This window comes from Micropterus salmoides, unplaced genomic scaffold (assembly GCF_014851395.1).
Source record: "Micropterus salmoides isolate LMB-PRFRI ecotype aquatic unplaced genomic scaffold, ASM1485139v1 Ms_hic_scaffold_16, whole genome shotgun sequence".
Classification (NCBI taxonomy): Eukaryota; Metazoa; Chordata; class Actinopteri; order Centrarchiformes; family Centrarchidae; genus Micropterus; species Micropterus salmoides.
The window spans coordinates 16586271-16606667 of NW_024040707.1; the positions used below are offsets into that span (position 1 = coordinate 16586271).

Genomic DNA, 20397 nt, shown 5'->3' on the forward strand with positions numbered 1-20397 from the left:
GAGTCTTTGCATACTGTATGTATTGCATGTGTAATGTGACAAGCATGGGCTGACGAGGCGAGCGTCTCCGTGTGCTGATTGGACTTCTGTGTAAGACTGTGCGAGATGTGTCTGGGCAGAGGATGAATTTCTTTTTAATCAGAGTGTTTCTTTTGGAACACGGTCAGATGGCCTATTAACCACTATCTAGAAGGAGAGAGAGAGAGAAGAACATAGGAAATAGACACTTTCTCATCCAGTTGGCAATGCAGCAGAGGGAGTCAAAGATGAATGTAGCCAGCAGGTCACTGTAATAAATACCTTCCAGCGTAGGGGAGACTCACTCACAGCTATTTCATAGCTTAGATCTCACAGTGATCTATTGTAAGTCCTCAGTGATAGCATCGGGTAGTTGATTCTTAGGGTTTTATTTACTCTTATGTATGTAGGTGTAATTCCTAACTAATCTGGCTAAGAGATCAGAGACTGTGAACAGGCTTTGTGGAAAGCATCTGTATCAGCTGTTAACACTAATGCTAATAGTTGGATTTGTTAAGTAGAGCCCAGAAAGCCACGGTTACTGATCTCCTGGAGCAGTTTGTGCAGATATAGTGGACTAAAATGGAAAAACTGAAGTATTCTAATCTTTTCCTTATGCATTTAATCAAGTAGCACTTTGAGTGTTTGCCCTGCATCGTTTATGCAGTTGGTAACATGGTATTGAATGTCTAGTGAATGGTCTATTTGAAACATGACCAGTTTTAATTAACCTTAAACATCAGGAGTGTGTCTATATATTTAAGAAGATGCATTCAGGCCTCTGCAGTTTCAGACATTTGAGCTATACATTGTGACGCAAGTTGTTCTAACATGGGAATTGGAAAAATGCTTTACTTTTTTTATATGTTGAGTGGACATCAAGCCTTGTTTCTTTTTCCTTCTCTCCTTCCTTCATGGCCATATATTGTAAACTAGTGGAATTATTTTGTATGGTCTTCCTCTTAATGCTCCTACAGCCCTATACTTTTTAATGTTTCTGCGGTGATGTGGGAGCTAAACTTTGAGAAATAAATCAGCCTCCCAGTCTGACTATATCACAGCTATTGACGTGGTAAGCACTTTGGTATGTAAGGGAGGGTTTCAGGAAAAGGGAGGTGTGTGTGTGTTTCAATATATACGTATGTATCTATGTGTGTGTAAATGTGCACGTGTGTGTCTAGCGTGAGACTGATGGGAATACATGTTGGTAGTGGAGATTGGCAAGGGTCTGTTGGCTGCTACGAATCGGTGGTTGTTGGCTGACAAATATTCATACACTCCCAAACAAACATTTGCACACATAAACATTCACATATAATTTTTGGCATTATGCCTATGGCCGTAATCAAACTCCAGAAGTTGAAAGCATCATTCTTTTGAATACATACACTGCATGCGTTCAAGCCATGAGCACATAACCTCCCAAGTCTCTGTATATTATATTTCTGCATGGACATGTTTGTAAACAGTGTTCATTTCTGTGTGTATTTGCAAGTGTCCATCCAGTTTTAATGGCCCTTTTAGCTTCGAAAATGGCCTGTTAATTTGCACCTGCACCAAAGAGGCGGTGTTGTGCAATGCCCTGCATACAGTTAATCACATCGCATTTTATCACATTTAAACAAGTGGACACACAAACAGACTAAACACTTCTTCCCTTTTAACCTCCTTTTTGTTTCGCCCTGTCATACACACACAGAGAAAATATATAAAGGCAACAGTGGAGCAGTATTTTTATTGCGATAAGACATGTCCAAGCTCCATAAAGCATCAATCAGTCATAAACATATTTGTTCTGTTTGGATCTTTCAGCACTGCATCTACAGTGTCCAGTGTTAACCCAACTACCTTGCACTACACTTTAATAGTCCCCTCTTTTTCTCCTTCTCTCCCCTTTTCCTGTACCTCTCCTTTTTCTGCACTGCAAAAAAATGCATTTAATTCTGATCATATTTGCCTCTTATTCTATATATTATGCGAAACTGTGTGGTAACTCCCATGGTGTGTCCCTGTATGCTTATAATCAGAGGATTCTTTTCCACTGTGCTGTTTATTAAAAGAGAAGAGGAAGAGAGGGGCTAAGAATTAAGAGTTATCAAGGAGAGATAAAAATCTGGATTTTTAAATAAATAGGGTTATTACTACTTTTGACCATTATTTACCCAGGAAAGCTTGACTGAGAATGCAAATGCTTTTCCAGCAACACCCTACTTAATATTCAGCAGTTTCCCACATTCAGATCTGGGAGCAGCCCGTTGTGACCGCAGCTTCCTGCTGCTCTACTGGAGCCTTTCAGTTACTCTTTGTGCTTTTGCTCAAGGGCACATCAGCAGCAGTCCTTGCATGGGAGAGGTTAGCAGATCATTCATTTATTGTAATTTACTCAGTGGCTTTCTGAATGGAAGCAAGTTTTAAGAGTCAAAAATGAAATGAGAGACAAACAAAGTGATAATAGAAAAAGAGAGTGGAAAAGATAAAGAAAGAATTATAGAAATATGTCAAATTGTCAAATATACAAGGTGAAAAAACAATCCCCCCCCCCCCCCCCAAAAAAAAGAGTTGTGCTTTCACAGCCAGAAATAATGCGGAGCTGCTTATGTTGGAAGGCGGACGTGTCGAGAAGCAAGAGGAAACGTGAACGATTACTTATTACGCTCAGTTTAGGAAATGGCTGGATTCATGCACAGTGCTGTCTCTCTCCCTCTCACTTAATCTTTCTATGAAATGCCACAGCAATAAAATACTATTTTCCCCCTGTGAATTTACTCATTTTGGCAATCAACAAATCACAATTCTCCTTCATATTTTCCACTCACATGCAGCCCAGCCCGTCTGCTCCTTATTCACACTCTACGTGCCCTCATTTGCCTTCAAATTGGTCAAAACACTTACTTCATTTTGCACTGATGGGTTCATGAGGGTATATCATCTATCAGAAGGGACCAGCGTGTCTGCTGGTTTATACACCTGTGCCAGCAGCGGCTGCATGTGATAGCTGATATGCCCTCATGGCAAGTTTGTTCTCCATGGACATGCCTCTGAGCTTATAAAAACACACATAGAGACATCAGAGATTAGAATATATCCTCCTTTCCTCCTCCTCTGTGTAAATATTGGCCCATGTGCATATACCGTGTACATATACTTCATACATAGTGGTAACAGAATCGAATGATAATCTTTAATTACGCAGCACTTTTGAAAACCCACGCATAAAGATGATTAAAAAAACGAATAAAATCAACACCTGGATTTAAAAAAAAAAAGACAAAAGAAACAAAAAAGAGACTTGAAACAACAGGCCTAATAAACCAACACTGTGTGTGTGAGTTTTTGTACAGGGGGAGTAAGATCAGACATATATACTGACATAAAGTACTCCCTCCCTACTCTGTCTTCTGTTATTATAACAAATATTTCCTCAGATATTTTGAAAGGGACTATGTTGTGTGTGTGTTGACAAGGTGAGTGTGTATTACATTTATTCATCATCTTGTTAAGTATAGTTCACATTAATTGCACACCAACATCACTCATAAAAGCTGACACACACACATAGACACACACACACACACGCACACACACACACACACCTTTCTAAGGGCTGTGACAGCAAATATTTGACCATATGTGGGGGCAGTTTGTAGGCTTTGCCCAGAGTAAACACATCAGTGTGGATATGGAATAATAATGTGGCGCGTTTTAGCAGCTGCTTGGTCACAGCCTGTTTACGGTGTTGGAGGGTTCTCTTAAGCGCTAATTTGTCACTGTCAGCTTTGTTGCACTTTCTATGCATTTTTTTTTATGTTGAGGCCAAACTGGGAGCTCAAAGAGTGTTTAGGTTCTATTTTGAGAGTGTTTGTGAGAAGATATAGATTGTGTATAAGTGCTTGTTTGTATCTTATGGTGCATGGGTTTTGTGGGTTCATGTGTGTCTACCAGTGAGTGTATTGAGTGTGAGTGTTTGTGTACTATGCATATTTCTGTATATATATAGGTGTGTGTGCACCATAGTTCTGTGGCTAAGTAAGTTTGGTAATTGACAAGAAGCCGGTCTGTATAACTTTTTTTATAGCAATAGCAACATTTTAGAAGAAAAAATTAAGAACTATTAGCGATTACAAAACATTTCGTAAAACAGGTTTAATCTCAACACAAGTCTTTCTCAAGTTCTGAGAATAGCTCAGTGTGACAAGTGGCTGAGCTTGAGAACGTTCTCTATTCAGATAGACACGGATTTGAATCCCGTGAGTTGTCTGTTTATCTTTGTTATAATGGCAATGAAAGCTCACAGGGATTTATTCATTACGGTACTTTCATGAATTTTATGGTATCTCTTTTTATATTTCTGTTTGTAATGAAGACTAGAGAACACCCATCTTCCTCATAGGCCTAGAAATGTATACATGAAGGTAATATTAAAAGTCTTGTCTTTACATTCTCCGTTTTGTCCTTTAAGCTTTGTAGGACCACTGGGTGACTAATATTAAATGAAGTTATTATGAACAGATGTGTAATCTGTAAGAAAAACACCTGCTGTTTGTAGATGGTCTACACTAAGATACTTAGTACTGAAATAATGCAACCCTACCCATGACCTGACAAATACATTTTACAGTACTTTTACAAGTGCATTTAAAAAAGCTTCACCTTAAATATGTTTGTACAGCAGGATTATCTAACATTTCCTGCTTAAAACACATTACATCCACCTCCTAAGACTGCATTTTCTGCTATCTATGATGTACTCACCATGAACTAAGCATCTAACCACAGGTCAGGAGCTGTAGTTGTTGCTGTACTATGCAACTTAACGACAGTGGTCACGAACGTTTGTCGAAACTACCACTGCGTTGCTTATGATGGTTCGTACCATGTAAATTACCAACTTAGTTACCTCCATAGTTCGTACTAGGGTTTTGGGAAACAGTTGCGTCGCAACTGCATAGTTCCAACCAAGGAAGTTGCTACTGTAGTTAGCAACGATGCTTTTGGGAAAGGCACTCCTGGTTGGTTAATACATTGTTTAGCTCTGTAATCAACACCTCAGCAATGCACTGACAGCAGATTTATTACCCTGTGTGTGTTTCTGGCAGTGTCTATAGATGTTTTTTTAAAAACACATTCCCTTATGTGTGTGTGTGTGTGTGTGTGTGTTTGTGCCACTTTTATCTTCTTTTCTGTTGACTTACCTCTTGCGCATATCTCTATTTCAGAATGTGTGGTTGTGTGCGTGCACGTGCTTGCGTCTCCTGTCAGCATGTGTTTGTGTGTTTTGTTGGTGAAAGATTTACACAGCAGTGTCTCACCACCAAGTCTTATCTTGTCCCAGTCTGCCATGTTACCAAGACTAGACTACACACAGCACTTCTCTGCTTTACTGTGCACACTGTAGCTTTTCCATTTACCTGTATGATGCAGAATGCATGCCTTGTTTTCACAATGGATTTAAAGCTATAGTCATATATTTATTTTTATATTTGTATTTTAAATGAAATGGGGCCATTGTATATTGGGCATAGGATGTGTGCATACATTTTTACATACATACAGGATACACTGTGGTTATATTGTGTGGTTTTAATGATTGGTTTACATTTCTTTATTTATTGAGCATCTGTTTATCTGTTGTCACCCATCTTTCTCCATCTGAAGGCAAATCAAGTCTCCTAACATCCAGAAGCAGACGGTCCCGGGTGAGATGAGGAAAGATGCCCTGACTGATGGACATTCACACTCTTTATCGCAGGTTTGAATATGTGTGTGTGTGTGTGTGTGTGTGTGTGTGTGTGTGTGTGTGTGTGTGTGTGTGTGCACATGTGTACATTCCTTGGCCTCTAGTTAAGCTCTTCATCCAGTCCATCTCCATCCAAGCCGTTCCTCAGAAAATAATATCTTGTCACCTTCCTATATCCCTACATTTTGCTCCCTGTCTTCTCACTTCATCTCTGTATATTTCTGCTCTTCTGAGAAGAGAGAGCCCTGTTCCAGTCTTCCATGCCTCCCTCAGTGCATCTCAGAGTAAGTCCTGAACGGAAGAGACAGGCATTTAGTTCAGCTGAAATCAGCTCCATACGCCAGTCAGGAGCAGTTGCAAAATGGCTCAGATGGAAAGAATAAAGAAGTGAGTCTGGGTCAAGCAGTAGAGAGAATCTTGATTAAGTAATTTAATGTATTACCATATGTTGACCTGAGATAATACTTGTGTGTTAGTGTTAGATTAGAGCTCAAGTTCAAGTTTGTCATTGATCCATATCAAAACCCGGCCGATATGGAAATCAGCATTTAAAAATGTCAAACAATGGGATGCCACCCATTCATCACTCATCAGAGCATCGCTCTATGGATGTCAGTTAGTCCACCAATTTAGTTAATCGTAAAAACTATTGAATGGTTAAACCTTGACTTTTAACCATTGGGTAAACTTTTCAATTTCCCTTTGGTTTATGACCAAATACCTGAAAAAAACATTATCATCAGCCTCAGTTGCACTTAGTTTTTGGTGCTAGTCATTAAAGACAATGCAATCTGATGTGCTACGAGTGTTACATTTTACAGTTAAAGGGCTTTCTGGTATTTGAACTTTGTAATGGCAAAAATGTTGGCATTTCTGCATTATTATTTCTTCTTTTTTGTTTATTTCCTCTCAGTCAACCTATGCGCCACTGTACTCAATATTAAAGCATTAAACATTATCTAAGATGTGCATGTGCATTTGTTATGATTACGTTATGATCAAAAACTAGCAAGTCATCGAAGAATTCCAGTTCAGGTTCAAGTTTGCTAACATGAACATCAAGATTTATAGCTAGCGGCTTAACCTCTGTGGCCAATTCTGCAAGCACAACAAGAGAAGACAAAGTGAGCCAGCTAATAAGTTATTACTTACAAGTCCAACAGAAAGAAGGCAAGCTCGGCATGTGTCCTTCAACCTTTCAGCTCTTTTAGCTCAAGCCAAGCAGGCAGAAGCCGGTCTGATATTTACTCGTCACTCTTCTCTTTTTCTCTTCCTCTCTTCCTCCAAAACTTCTCTCTTTGCAGCCTCTGCCATGATATAGATACTGAGAATCGTGAGCTATCTTCTTTCAAAGAACTTACATTGTACAGATATACTCTTTGCTGCTTCTTATAGCTTGCTTGTTGAAGAGTTGTCTTGGTGCTGTAAAGCATTACACTGATGTCGCATAGGTTTTCTGCCCGGGACAGACTCCACTCACTCTAATACAAGTCAGTGTAGCATCAAAATGATTTTAAAGCTGTTATTTAAGATAGAAAATACTACATAATGTTGCTTTAATAACAGTATTGCAAACAGTATTAAAAAGATTAGCAACAATACTGTAGAACATGTAAAAATAAGACTGCATAAGAGTTAGGATATGGAGGGACCACCACATATTCCAGCTATATCTTATAAATACATGCTGTATTTATTGCATTCTGTATATTATGTTTGCTCAGCAGTCAGACTTGCGTTATAGCCTCTATCTCACTCCCTTTCCTTTGCTTTCTCTCTCTCTCTTTCTCCATTTATCTCTGAGTCCATCAGGAACACAGCACGCTCCGAGGGTAAACACAAACAAACAGGGCCTTCCCTCATTGCTCCCTCTCCCCATCCATCCAGGAGAGTTTATGTGGGACGGAGCGATAGCATCTCGTCTCCATCGCGCCACGTTGCACAAACACAGAGAAAACACACATCGGAAATGTTCACTTCAAGCCTTTTATTTCTCTTTTATCTGTAATGGAGACGCATCAGCGAACCCCCCCCCCCCTCTATTTAGAGACACAAGGATAACTATAGAATCTCTTTTTTTTTATCTGGGGACAGTTAAAGAAGTACCCACATTCCAGGATTTTCTTTCACTCTAAGCTTGTTTCCACATTCTATACATTAGACTGAAACTGTATATGAAACCTCTGGCCCTGCACACAAACTTAACATTTTTTAAATTATGAAACAGGACACAAATTGTAGAAGTTGATGCTGCACACTTAACTTTTTTGACAGAGACAGAGACAGATGTTTGTGTCTGCCTGGGTCAGGCTATGTGGCTAAGTGGTTTGTATGTGTGTGTGCTGAGGATCATAGGTACACAGCTGCTGGAAATGTGCATTCTCTCACTCTTTGCTCGTTTATTTTAGTGATTATAATCCCTCCATCAAACCAGAAAGGGCCAGACTCTGTAATGATCCTTCCCAGGGGCATTAGGTGATGATTGGTGCTGCAGAGGCAATTATCTTCCCATTTCTCCCCCCTCTCTGTGTCTCTTGCCCCTTTTCCCATTCTTTTTATTCTTGAAAGCCAGCAATATTCTCTTGTTACTAATAAAACTCACATACAACACACAGATATGCACTGACACAGACACACAGACAGACAGACGGACAGATATACTGCACATGTGCACACATACACACACAGGCAGACACAGCTCTCTGGTCGGGTTTCACTCGGGGGTCCCGCAGTGGCAGCCCCATCTCAGTGGGGTGTGTGTGTGTGTGCGCGTGTGCGTGTGTGTGCATGTGTCTGTTGGGCGGGGTCAGACCGGTACTTGTTGATTCTGGTGCATCGAATTACTGCCCGTCTGTCACATCCAATTACAGCTTTGGACTGCTGACGCACACAGCCTGCCTCTGTACGTGTGTGTGTGTATGTGTGTGCGGGTGTTTGTCGCTCACCTCCAGCTGTGTCGTGCTGACTTGACGAGCCACAAGTATCCGCTTGTGATTTGGCAGGCTTGGCATTATTTTCAACACACTCAGTGATAATCCCATTGCTCCTGTTTTAGTTGGTGTCAGTGAATTAGTCAGTTAATTAGCCATAAATCATCTTTTTTATGAAGAAGCACGATTTTTTTTTATACTTGTCATGAACTGGCTTGATATAGTAGCTATTTATGATATGGGTACCATCTCAGAATTCACTTTTTCCTCTTTAATCTTTATTAGGAGCAGTTAATAAGCCATTCATATGCATCCCACTTGTCTCATTAAATGACTTTAACTTGACTCAGTTTTTCATGCATTCAGCATGTCCTTTTTTGCCGTCACAATAGATTTGCCATGGCACTGTTTAGCCTGGAGCTCCCTTTATACAATAAAAAACATTGGTCTATTCAGAGTGCTGTCAGACTTATTAATAACATTACACACACACACACACACACACTCATGTTGAGCTCCATATATCTGCAATGCTGCAATTGTTTCCAAGCATTCCGAATGCAATAACTTGCTTCTACAAGCAGCCATTTCTGAGATGAAATGTCAGTTTAAGAGTTTGTTGCGAAGCATCGCAACATTTCGCAATAAAGTCAACTTAAAAAAAAACAAAACTTTTTGCTTTGTTGCTGTCTGGGGAGAGTTTCCTACGCATCCTTGTTGCTTCTAAGAATATCTATTGCTTGTACTGTGTCATATTCATGTGCTTGATGCTTCTACAAGTGAATGTGACTTTTATTTTATTTCCTAAATCTGATCTGGTGTTTTTGGCTAGTGTGGATTTTCCACTTTTCTAGCTTCTTCTTTATTTACAATTCAAGTTTTGTTTTGCAACTCGTTGGACAGTTTGAAAGTGTCTCCTCAACCAAGGATTCTGCCCTGCCCCCAGAAAAGTGTGAACGTGTGAACTTGAAGGCGAGTCAACTTTCGAGGAGTAGGAGAGAATGTATTTTTAAAAAATGAGAGAGAGAGAATCGGGCAGTTTATTATTTCTGTCCAGTGTTTTCTTTCACAGTTCCATCACCCAGTGTGGAGAGGGATCTCTTTCCCCCTCCTCACCATAGGTGTCAGAGAGGCCACACACAAACTGTGCATGTTAGTGTGCACAGTCTACTCCGCACCCTCACTCACACATGTGCACACTAATATGGAAAGCAGCAAAGGTCACAGCACTTACACACTCTCTCTCTCCATCACTTATGGCTCTCTTCTTTCTTGGCTGTGACTCTTTTTTTTTCTAAGAGAAGTGTTGTTCTTCTCTCACCACAACCTTTCCTCAAGTCTCTTCCTTTGCTTCTATTTTACATGGATTGGATTCTTTTTAGCAGAGGGACCAACAAATACCTTTTCTCAATTTACCTTTTGCCAATACAGTGTGATTCTAGTGCAAAAACATCTGATGAGGATTTTTCTTAACTATACTCAAAGAAAAACACTCTCTCCCTGGCTTTTGCTACTTTGCTTCCAACCCTCCTCCTGGTCCTCCTCTGCTGAACTACTTTCGCTCCCACCCCCACCTCCCCAGCTTCCTCTTTCAGCTTCCCAGGATGCCATGCGGGAGACAGCGGAGCGGATCAGGGAGTTGGAGAAGGCACTGAGGGAGAGCATGAACACCTCCGCACATAGGGAGGCTCTCTGGGCACAAGAGGAGGGTGCCCGTGTTCAGGCCCAGAGAAAGGTTTACCTGACGTTTCACACACTGATGGAACACACACACAGATAATCTTATGCATCCCTACACAGACGGTGTGGCCTACCTTTAAAACTGAGTGCAGGTTATCAGCTCACCTAGGAATGTGTATACGTGTGGAACTTATCGGCACCCCCATGTGGGGAAGAGTGTAGCTGCAGGCTGTGGTTTATGAATGATCCTTAATCACTTAGTTTGGAGCTCATAACCAACAAATATCAATATTACAAAATGGATGAATGTCTTTTGCTTCCTGTGTGTTTCATTCTCTAAACATGCTGTTTGATTTTTCTCCTTCTAGACTGAAATTTTAGGCTGAAAGTTCCTCCTTTAATTTTCGGTCGCTCGATAAGTTTGCTGCTGCATGCTTGAAAATGTGAGCATATGTTTAGCCTATTGTGAGTTTATGTGCATGCAATCAGAATTCATCAAGTAGTATACTTTAGACTTGCAGTCTTGATGGAGTACAGGCTCCCCTTTCATTCTGTATGTCCTGCTGTCTATCTGTCTTTCTGACCGCCAGCTGGTCGGTCTGCATCTTTAAGTGGGTCCCAAAAAAGCGCATGTGTGTACATTCGTATGTGTGTGTGGGAGCGTAGGTGTGTCTGTGGTGGGAAAGAGAAACAAGGCGAGGGAGTGTGTTTCCTCCTGGTGTGAGCGTGCATTTGAATGAGAATTACCTTGCCCCACTGATGAGAGCCACAAGTAATATGAGCGCGATCTGCGGTTAAAACAAGAAATAACATTTTGAGGCAGAATGGTGGCTGTATTGCCTCAAATACACATTCGAAGACAGAAGCAGCTAGAGGAGAACAAGATGAAGCGAGGAGATTGGTGGACAGAGAGGGGAATGTAAGAGAGGGTCAAACTCAGTTTAGAAAATTCAGCGAGAGCCAATGCTAACTGTGGCTTGTTTTTTCCTCTTTTTTTGTGGGCAATTTCTGTACTTTACATGCTTGACTTGCAGTCAGCATGGATACTTTGTTTATCAAACAATATTCTGATCTACTGAGAGGTCAGAAAGAAAAGTATATTTAGGTCTGTGGGACTTTTCGAAGTGGATGATTCAGCTTTGACCTAAGTTTACCCGTGTGTAGCCAATGAATCAGGGCAATCCATTCCTAACTTGTGTAACATTAACACTCATTGACCCCAAAAAGTCATCGTCAACTTGCTTTTATTTCAAGTCAATCCAGTCCCTACACGTGGAGAACATACTGAGCCACTATACAGTCATACTGGCAACTGCATTTCACACGTATTGAGCCAGAGTTGCGATGTCCGCTAAAGGAAAGATACCCAATTGGCCTGGCACTCAAGCTGCTCAGTCGTCGAGTCCCACTGCTCAATGCTGTCAACTTACTGAACTTTGTGAGCTGGCTTGACGTCACGGGATAGTGAGGCCATTAACATGCAGTTACACAGTCGTCAATCAGTTGCTGCCATTGTTTCTTCAGAATGGAGAAAAAGAGAGTGTGTGGGGAGGGATGTTGGAGGCTAATAAAGAGATGAACACGTCTTTCTGAAACATCACCTGACCCTGGCACCGTTTCAGAGCGCCCTGCCAGACTCACTTTCTCACATTGCCCCCACCCCTCTTTTCTTGATTTCTTTCTTTCTTTCTTCTCTCCTCTGTCCCGGAGTAATCAGTCTCATGACATGTAATGCGCTGAAAGTCTTCCATCAGCCTGACCTGCTGAAATGGAGCATGGGTAATGCCCCGGGTCACTTTTCTTCACACCCCCGCTCTGTAAGTCTCTCCCTCCGTCTCCGCTTCTCTCTGTCTCTTGCCTTTCTCCTGACATCATTTCTGCTGTTCGTCCATTGTCATAAGCCTCGTTCTTTCCCATGCGCCTTCTTAAATTGTCTCGCCCAATTATCCCCACACTGTCTCTCCTCTCTTCGGCTCCTGTCCCTCTCCCTCTCTTCTTCGCTGTGGCGTTTGAACTAGGCCTTTGAACCAGCAACACCGATGCAAATGGACAAGACGGATTTGGCCCTTACCTCTGAGCCCCCAATCAGCTTAGCAACTAAAGGGGCTTTGGGCCAGTCTTAGTGAGCCTTAGGCTGGCTGGGGGGCTTTGCCTTGAAGTTGAGCTAAATTAGCACGCACAGGCTGACTGCTAAGCTGATTAGGTCCCTAATTTCACTAAAATGCATTGTATTCCTTATTAATGATGTGATTGTGATTTGAGGGCTAGCCTGGGTGGTGGACTAATGGGGGGGGGGGGGGGCGGTAGGTGCATAGGGGTCGATAGACATGTGGTGGGTGTAAATGGAGTTGTGTGTGTGTCTGACCCTTGGCTTTCAAGATGAAAAGACTGACTTTGGATTCTGTTAAGCCTGAAAGAAGACATCAAACCTTAAATGTGGTGTGATTTTGGACACTTGGATATCCTGTTAATATTGGGTGTAATACCTGCTGAGGTCAACTGATGGATGTGGGGTGTATTTTATTTAAAACAATGCTTTGTTACATTTCTTGGAAGGTATGACTGAAAGTTGTCATTTTCCCACCATTTCAAATTTCTAGATTCCCCACTGGCTTTGCTTTTACCCTTTTTTTCTCTCTCACTCCATATGTGATATTCATGAACAGTCCGTGAGCACATTATCTGACATCTGTGAAACACACCCAGTAAAGCGGCGGAGATGGAGAGTGTCCTGAAAATGTGTGAACGATTTGGCCCCTTCATAAAAGAGGCCCATTCCTTTTTTCATGTCCTACCCCATGGAGTGTTTTCCCCTAAAACTCCTTTTCACATTTTTTTCTTCGCTTCTCCTTCACTTTGTTTCCCTTTGTTGATTTGAGATCCAAAACTTTATTTATCATTTGACTATCTTATATCACAAATCATCAGAATTGAACAAAAATAAATTCATATTCCGGCAGTCTACCATTTGCATCGTCTGATCAAGCCAGCCTAGTAATGTTTCCTATTGTAAAGTACTTGTTGTTAGACAATTAGATGCTTCCTGTCTGAGGATAATGGTGCCCTGAGGTCACATCCTGTCAGACACTCATGTTGGACACACAGGCCTGCATGGCTGGAAGGCACGTGTGTGCCGTGGGAGGAGATGTAGTTGAGCGGCTGAACATTATTCTCACCTGCTCTAAAGTAGAGCCACACTTGAGAGTGAGATAAAAAATAAGTGGAGAAAGGTGGGAGAGAAGAGGGAACCTTTGTTCCCTGTGCCAGCGGTCAGCGGACATATCATTCAACTAACCTTTGAACCTCAGTAATTTCACTTACTTTTAGATGTCACCCAACCATTTGTTTTCATGTTAAGGTCATTTCACTTAATTCTAACATTCCAGCACACACACACACCCTCTGAAATGCATGCATGCAGACTAATAAAAGTGTTTATCTGATTACTTTAGCATGTCCATGTGCACATGTGTGGATCCATAAGTATACAATAGATCTTATATATTTCATTTTATGTGGCAAGTTATGTGAGTTAATGAGCGCTTCTTACGTTACGTTCTAACAGATCCATGTGGGTGAGTGTCCTGGTAATGTTTTGATACTGTTTTAATCTGTGCGAATATGTTTCCCATTTGTATAGTTAGAGGAGCTGATGGGGGCTTTGGAGAAGACAAGGCAGGAGCTGGACGCCACCAAGCTGCATCTGTCCTCCACTCAGCAGTCCCTGCACGAGCGAGACGGACACCTTAATAGTCTTCGCCAGGAGAGACGCAAACAGCTGGAGGAGATTCTGGAGATGAAGTTAGTCTCACACTCTGCCATCTGTCTTTATATACAGTAATAATATCTGCACAGTATTTATATCTTATCTATCTGACTTAATCTACCATACTTGTATATTTTCCTGCTTTACAGATGTAACCCCTTTCAAAAAGTAGGCCACACAGAATACTAATCACATACTCTGTAACCATATGTTACATCCTGTCCATCCATGGCTTTGCATTTCTCTAATCAGTAAAAGAAAGATTTCATCTCTCAGTAATAGGAATTAATTAAACTGCATTTACATTGAGAGAAAAGCCCTAATTTGTAATACAGGCAAGAGTTGCTGGTAACTGCTCTACGACACACGGTCGGAAAACAAGTGTTTGTGGTAGTGACTGCACACCCAACCCATAAAAGTATATGATCAAGGATCTTTTATTAACATTGGCACAATTCGCCCAGTGCTTCATCGGGCGCATTTTCATTACCCTGCACAGCAGCTTCGTCGCTGCAGCAGAAACCTGCGTCTTATACTGTATTCGGCACATTTATCTGCTCACCTGTTCTCATGTGCATCTGTGCATGAGTGTTGTATAGACATCAGCGCTGGAGTGTGTTTTGAAGCAGGATCAGACGTTGTCTGTAGCTGCCTTGTGAAAATGTACATTTATTGAGGACAGGTGGTGCAGCCTTAGATTGCAGGTCAGAAAAATATGTATGCAGTTGTTGTTTTTTTTGTTTGTTTTGTGTGTCTGTGTGTGTGACAGAGAGAGAGTTTGAAAAGGAGAAAACCAAAAAAAAGAAGTGTGGAGGACCGGCTGTATTTCCATATGTGAGTGTGTGTCAGTGGGTATGTATGTGTGAGTGATTTCAGTGATCTGTCAGTGGAGCGGCTACATGTGTGTTTGCTTTGAGCGCTCTGATTGAAGGAGCATGGAGCCACATATCTGGCTGTCATGTGCCGCAGAGAAATGCCTTTAATGTCAGCCACTCATGTGCAGCACAAAAGGGAAGGCTGGCACATATGTATTGAAAACACAACTTTTAAAATCCATTATGCCTCACAAGCCCCTCTCATCACACTAACTCTACAAGAATGCGTGTATGCGTCTGTGTCTGCCTACAGTATGTGCATGCGCGCAGCGTGCCGGAGACCCGAGGAAGAGAGTGCCCTTGCCCATGTATCACACACGCACTTGTGATACAAACCGTCTTCCTGTCTGTTCCAATTTCCACCATGCAAACATTGCCGGGTATGTTTAGTAGAAGAAAATGTGTTACATATGTCACAGACACAACCCGTTCTTCTAGGTATATACGTGAAATTAGGAAAACGCTCACGGACCTGGCACGTGATTGATAGCTTTTTTTGCTTTGCTGGCACTAGGCTTAAATCATTATTATATTACCATTAGAAAACATTCTGAAGAAGAAGGTTAGTGTGATGGTTGGTTGACATAAACAGCAACAAAGTAGATGGGATTCTTTGCCTTTGTGCTCAAGACTTTGACTTGAATGCAAGTCTACACTGGTGAGAGCTAATGGAGGGGGCACAGGGGCCATGAGTGTGTGTGTGGTCCCTTGTGCATCGGATTCTGTGTGTATGAAGAGGTCAGAGGCAGGGGTTTGGGGTCACTGATGATGAGGATTAAAGGACTGTTGAATTGCGAGGGGCGAAGCTTCGTGAGACTGACTTGCATCTGAACAAGCCACAAAGATACGCACGCAGAATGTACACACAACCATGGTGGAACTCACATATAATCACTCACGTCTGCGGACATGCACACACATACACAAACTTTGGCTTTCTGCTTAAAAAGGGGGCTGTATTCCCACAGCACAGCTCTGGTCCAAGTTAGCACAGGGGAAACTAAACAGGAAAGATAAGGCAGGGAAAGAGAGGTAACGAGAGAGAGAGAGAGAGAGAGAGAGAGAGAGAGAGAGTTGAAGCAGAGTGAAAGCAAGAAAAAACGAGACAGAAAGACAGAATGAGAGGGAGGGGAGGATGGAATGGAGGGGCTACACAAACTTAAGTATTTCAAATCTTAGAAATCTTGAGAGAAGTTTGATTGCATGCCAAGTTTCTCCTTCTCTCCACTGTAATGTGGCATTTGTCAAGAAGACCAGCTGAAGCAAACCATGTGAGGCACGTTCCCCAGTGAACTGGAGAGCTCTCTGTGTGTGTCTTTTAATGTGTGTGTGTGTGTGTGTGTGTGTGTGTGTATAAGCCAGAGGGAGAGAGAGAGCAGACTCTTTGCTTTTCAACACTGTTAATGAAAGAGACAAGAGGGGAAAAAATCATTTTTAATATCCTCTCATTGCATGCTGGGTTTCCTAGCTTGTATTGTGTGTGTGCGTGTGTGTGCGTGTGTGTGCGTGCATGTGTGTGTGAGAGGGAGACGGAGTGAGTGCATTTTCATATTTGCGTTTTTCAGATATAGAGCTGAATGCTTGAGGTATAAGGAGCGGTGTGGGTCTGTTCTATCACCCCACACCAGATTGAGTTTCCACCATACTGTACAGCACTCACACACACACCCATACAGACACAGATGGCCTCCAGAGGAGCTAGTCATTAAATGAGTGTAGGGTCATCGGGTGTAGGTGCACAATAGAGAAATTATGTGTTTGGACATTTTGAATAGTTAGCCATTAAGATGTTTCCATAGTCTGAATGGGATAATACTACATGCCACAACATTGCAGTGGCTTACTGAACCTGATCCTCCCATAGACACTGGGAATGTAGCTGATATTATCTCTGTTTACGTTTTAGTGATGGAAAATGATGATAGAGCAAAGAAAAGGTAGCGGCAGCTTTGAGGTAAGGACGTGAAGAGATTCAGAGTTGACAAAGTGGAAATTTTCAGAGGTAGAGAAGAGGAGAGTCTGAGAGATGGAGGGGGGGAAATAATGCAAACATCAGTAGAAAGACCCTGCAAGACCGTGAATGGAGGAAAAGAGAGAAGCTGCAGAAGAGAGCAAGGGAGGAAATAGTAAATGATGGGAAAAAAGGGAAGATTGAGTGAGGGAGTGATTGATGGAGGGGTTGATATATGGAGGAAGGGAGGAGGAGAATGATGGAGGAAGTGGTGCAAGAAAGTACAGGGATAAGATCGAGTATAAAGCTGCGAGGGGTGGGGAGGGAGCGGAGCAAGGTTAGCAGAAACAGAGCTAGAGAGAGGAAGAAGAATGGGTGAGAGAAGAACAACTAAACACAACATACCATCAGCACACACCTGCACCACATCTGACAATAACGAATATCTACCTGCTATTTCACATTGATTTTTTTTTTGTTATGTTATATTTCCCTACACCCTGAACAACATGTCGGACAGAAATGGCACATAGACAAAGAAAACAAATTCCTCAGTGTCACATAAAAACAGGAGCTCTATCAATTACAGACTTCTTATACATTTGCCTTAAATATTTGCTCAACAGTAATTCATAGAAATTTGTTTTTTCACATTTTCTTTTTTCCAGAATGTTGGACATGTGCTGAAAATGTGTGGACTATGGATAGGAACTTACCTTTTGTGCCAAAGCAAAATTAAACAAAACATCAACTATATCCAACGGTCACTCCCTTTTTTCTCATGTCATTAACTCAGCACCGTCTCCCAAAGGCTAAATGAGCTATTCCATTCCGTGGAAATGTAATAACCCCTAACCTGTATCCCAGAAAATTCAATTCTGTCCGTGAAGTGCGTTCATGTATCCGTTCGTTGGCTAGTTACAGTAAACCATGGCATAATGAAGCTTAGAGCAGTAGCGACGTTATGACTTTCAAATCCCCAACGTAGACATCCTGTCTGCACAGCGCCATTGCCATGGTTACTCTGACTAAACACACAGAGACCAGCTGTACTGGCAAGGTCATGTCCCCGCTCCCTGATCTCTCTGAGGGGCCTGGACACACACACACACACACACACGCCCTCACAAACTCACACACAGACATACACACATATGCAGCATGTGCACTCGCACTCATTGAAGCACATTTACACTGAAAAAGTATCTTTACGCATTCATGCCAAGAAGCACTGCGTTCAACAGGTACGCAAGGACTTAACAGCAAATGCACACATATATGTATTCACACAGCCACATGCAGACAAGTATGGTGTTACAGTGCCATTGTGATAAGTAATGATGAGACATAGAGTGCTGGTGCAGTGTGTGAATGGGATTCTCTGTGTTGCACTGATGAGGAGGGGCTGACTACACATCACCTTCCTCTCTCTGCGAGCAAGTTTGTGTGTGTGTCGCCTCGTGGGAACCTCGGGCCATTCATCATGTCTGTCTGTGCTCCCATGCCCTCTGACATGCGTGTTTACCTTGGACATGTGTGTCAGCTGTCGGGCCTGTAGGTGTGTTATTATGTCAGGGCAGAGGCATTGCTCCACCCTCCTCCTCCTCCTCCAACTTTGAGGTTTTGTCAATGGAGGGCTTCATCACATGGAAATCCCTGCTTCTAAGTCCTTATTCAGTACAGTAAGGTAATGACAGACTTCTACCTGGGTCCCATACAGTAAGCATCAAGGGTGGAGAGATACATGTGTGGTTTGTTTCAATATAGTCATTTTTTAAATTGGATATTGTGCGGTTAAGCTAATGCAGCTGGAAGTTACATGCCTTAAATGTAACTTTTGTGACCCATTTTCCACAGACCACGTCGTTCTGCACTCTGCAACCGTCACTTCTGGAGCTCACATAAAGGATTTGGCTGTCCTAGCATCAATTATGGTTATTTTTATCACTACTTATTCATATTTTATTAGTGCTTATATCCAGATAGTATGGATCAGAGGTGGGACCAAGTCATCGTTTTACAAGTCCAAGTTAAGTCCCAAGTCTTAGCACTCAAGTCCCAAGTCGAGTACCAAGTCCAGACCAATCATGACTGACAAGTCCGAGTCAAGTCTCAAGTCAAGGACCAACAAGTCCAAGTCTTAAACTTTGAGTTTCGAGTCCTAAACAAGTCATAATAATAATAATAATAATAATCTTTATTTGTAGAGTGCTTTAACAAGTGTAAAGACAATAATACCCAAGAGACAATAGTACAAAAAATACAAGATAAAAGCATGAAAACAAGTTTAAGATAAATATAAAATTAGTAAAATAAAATAAAATAAAAGGGATAAAATAAAGTCAAATACAATCGGGAAAGGCTCTCCTATAAAAGTATGTTTTAAGAAGGGACTTACAAGAGTTCACTGACTCAGCTGACTTGATTTCCTCGGGCAGGCTGTTCCAGAGCCTCGGGGCCCTGACAGCAAACGCTCTGTCCCCTTTAGTTTTCAGTTGAGACTCTGGAACAGACAACAGACCTCTGCCTGAGGATCTCAAGGTACGTGCTAGTGTATATGGGACTAAAAGTTCAGAAATATAACAAGGCGAGAGGCCATGAAGAGCTTTAAAAGTAATCAATAGAATTTTAAAGTCAATTCTAAAACTTACTGGGAGCCAGTGTAATGAATAATGCATAATGCGCTCTTCACCAAATTTAAAAACCATTTAAAAAGTTTTTTCACCTTAAAAATAAAACAATGGATTGAATGAAGCATTAGCCTGTACAGAAAGAAGGGAGAGGTGCAGTTTCACACAACAAATTTCATGAATTAAATTAAATTTTTATGTAGGGCTGCTAATTATTTTGGTCAATATTGAGATCAAATTATTTAACAGGATTACTCATTGCCTTAGGAAACATTAAACTATTGAAATGTAATATTTACTTTTTAAAGACTAGGCTACTATATATGCATTATTCCAAAATCCCATATAGCCTATGAAATAAGAAACAATAATCCAACATTATTAACTTTAAGCAGCATCTACAGTAGTGCAAGAGGACGACAGCAGCAAAGTTGACAGCTTGATGGGGCTCTGTGTGTGTGTGTGTGTGTGTGTAGGTGTGTGTGTTTGTGTGTGAGTGTGTACACGGGGGGGAGCAGAGCAGGTGACAGTGGAACTACTCGAGTTGACGAAGTTACGTTACAGAACGCTGAAATAAAACCATGGAAACCAGCAGTGAGAAAACTATAAATCGCTATGACGTTAGAAGACGCAGACACCGTGGATATTTTATAAGAACTGATCAGGTAAAGCAACACTGAACACACCTTTTAGGGAAGGACGTGAGCCTCAGCTGTAAAGGAAAGGGGTGCACTGGATTTATAAAACAAAAAGAGTGTTGTGAAACTGCACCCAGTGCTATTATCGTTTTATCTTAATTAACTTGTTTTG

The 20397-nt window shown here is 41.6% G+C and overlaps 1 protein-coding gene across 1 annotated transcript in view; it reads left to right on the plus strand.

Annotated features, from left to right (window-relative positions):
* Window positions 1–20397, plus strand: part of LOC119905437 (ERC protein 2) — a 164690-nt gene that overhangs the window by 71115 nt on the left and 73178 nt on the right. Inside the window, exons 14-16 of the mRNA XM_038722471.1 lie at window positions 5674–5767; window positions 10268–10420; window positions 14006–14166. Coding sequence (XP_038578399.1) covers window positions 5674–5767; window positions 10268–10420; window positions 14006–14166 — 408 coding nt within the window. The remainder of the gene's footprint in view (window positions 1–5673; window positions 5768–10267; window positions 10421–14005; window positions 14167–20397) is intronic.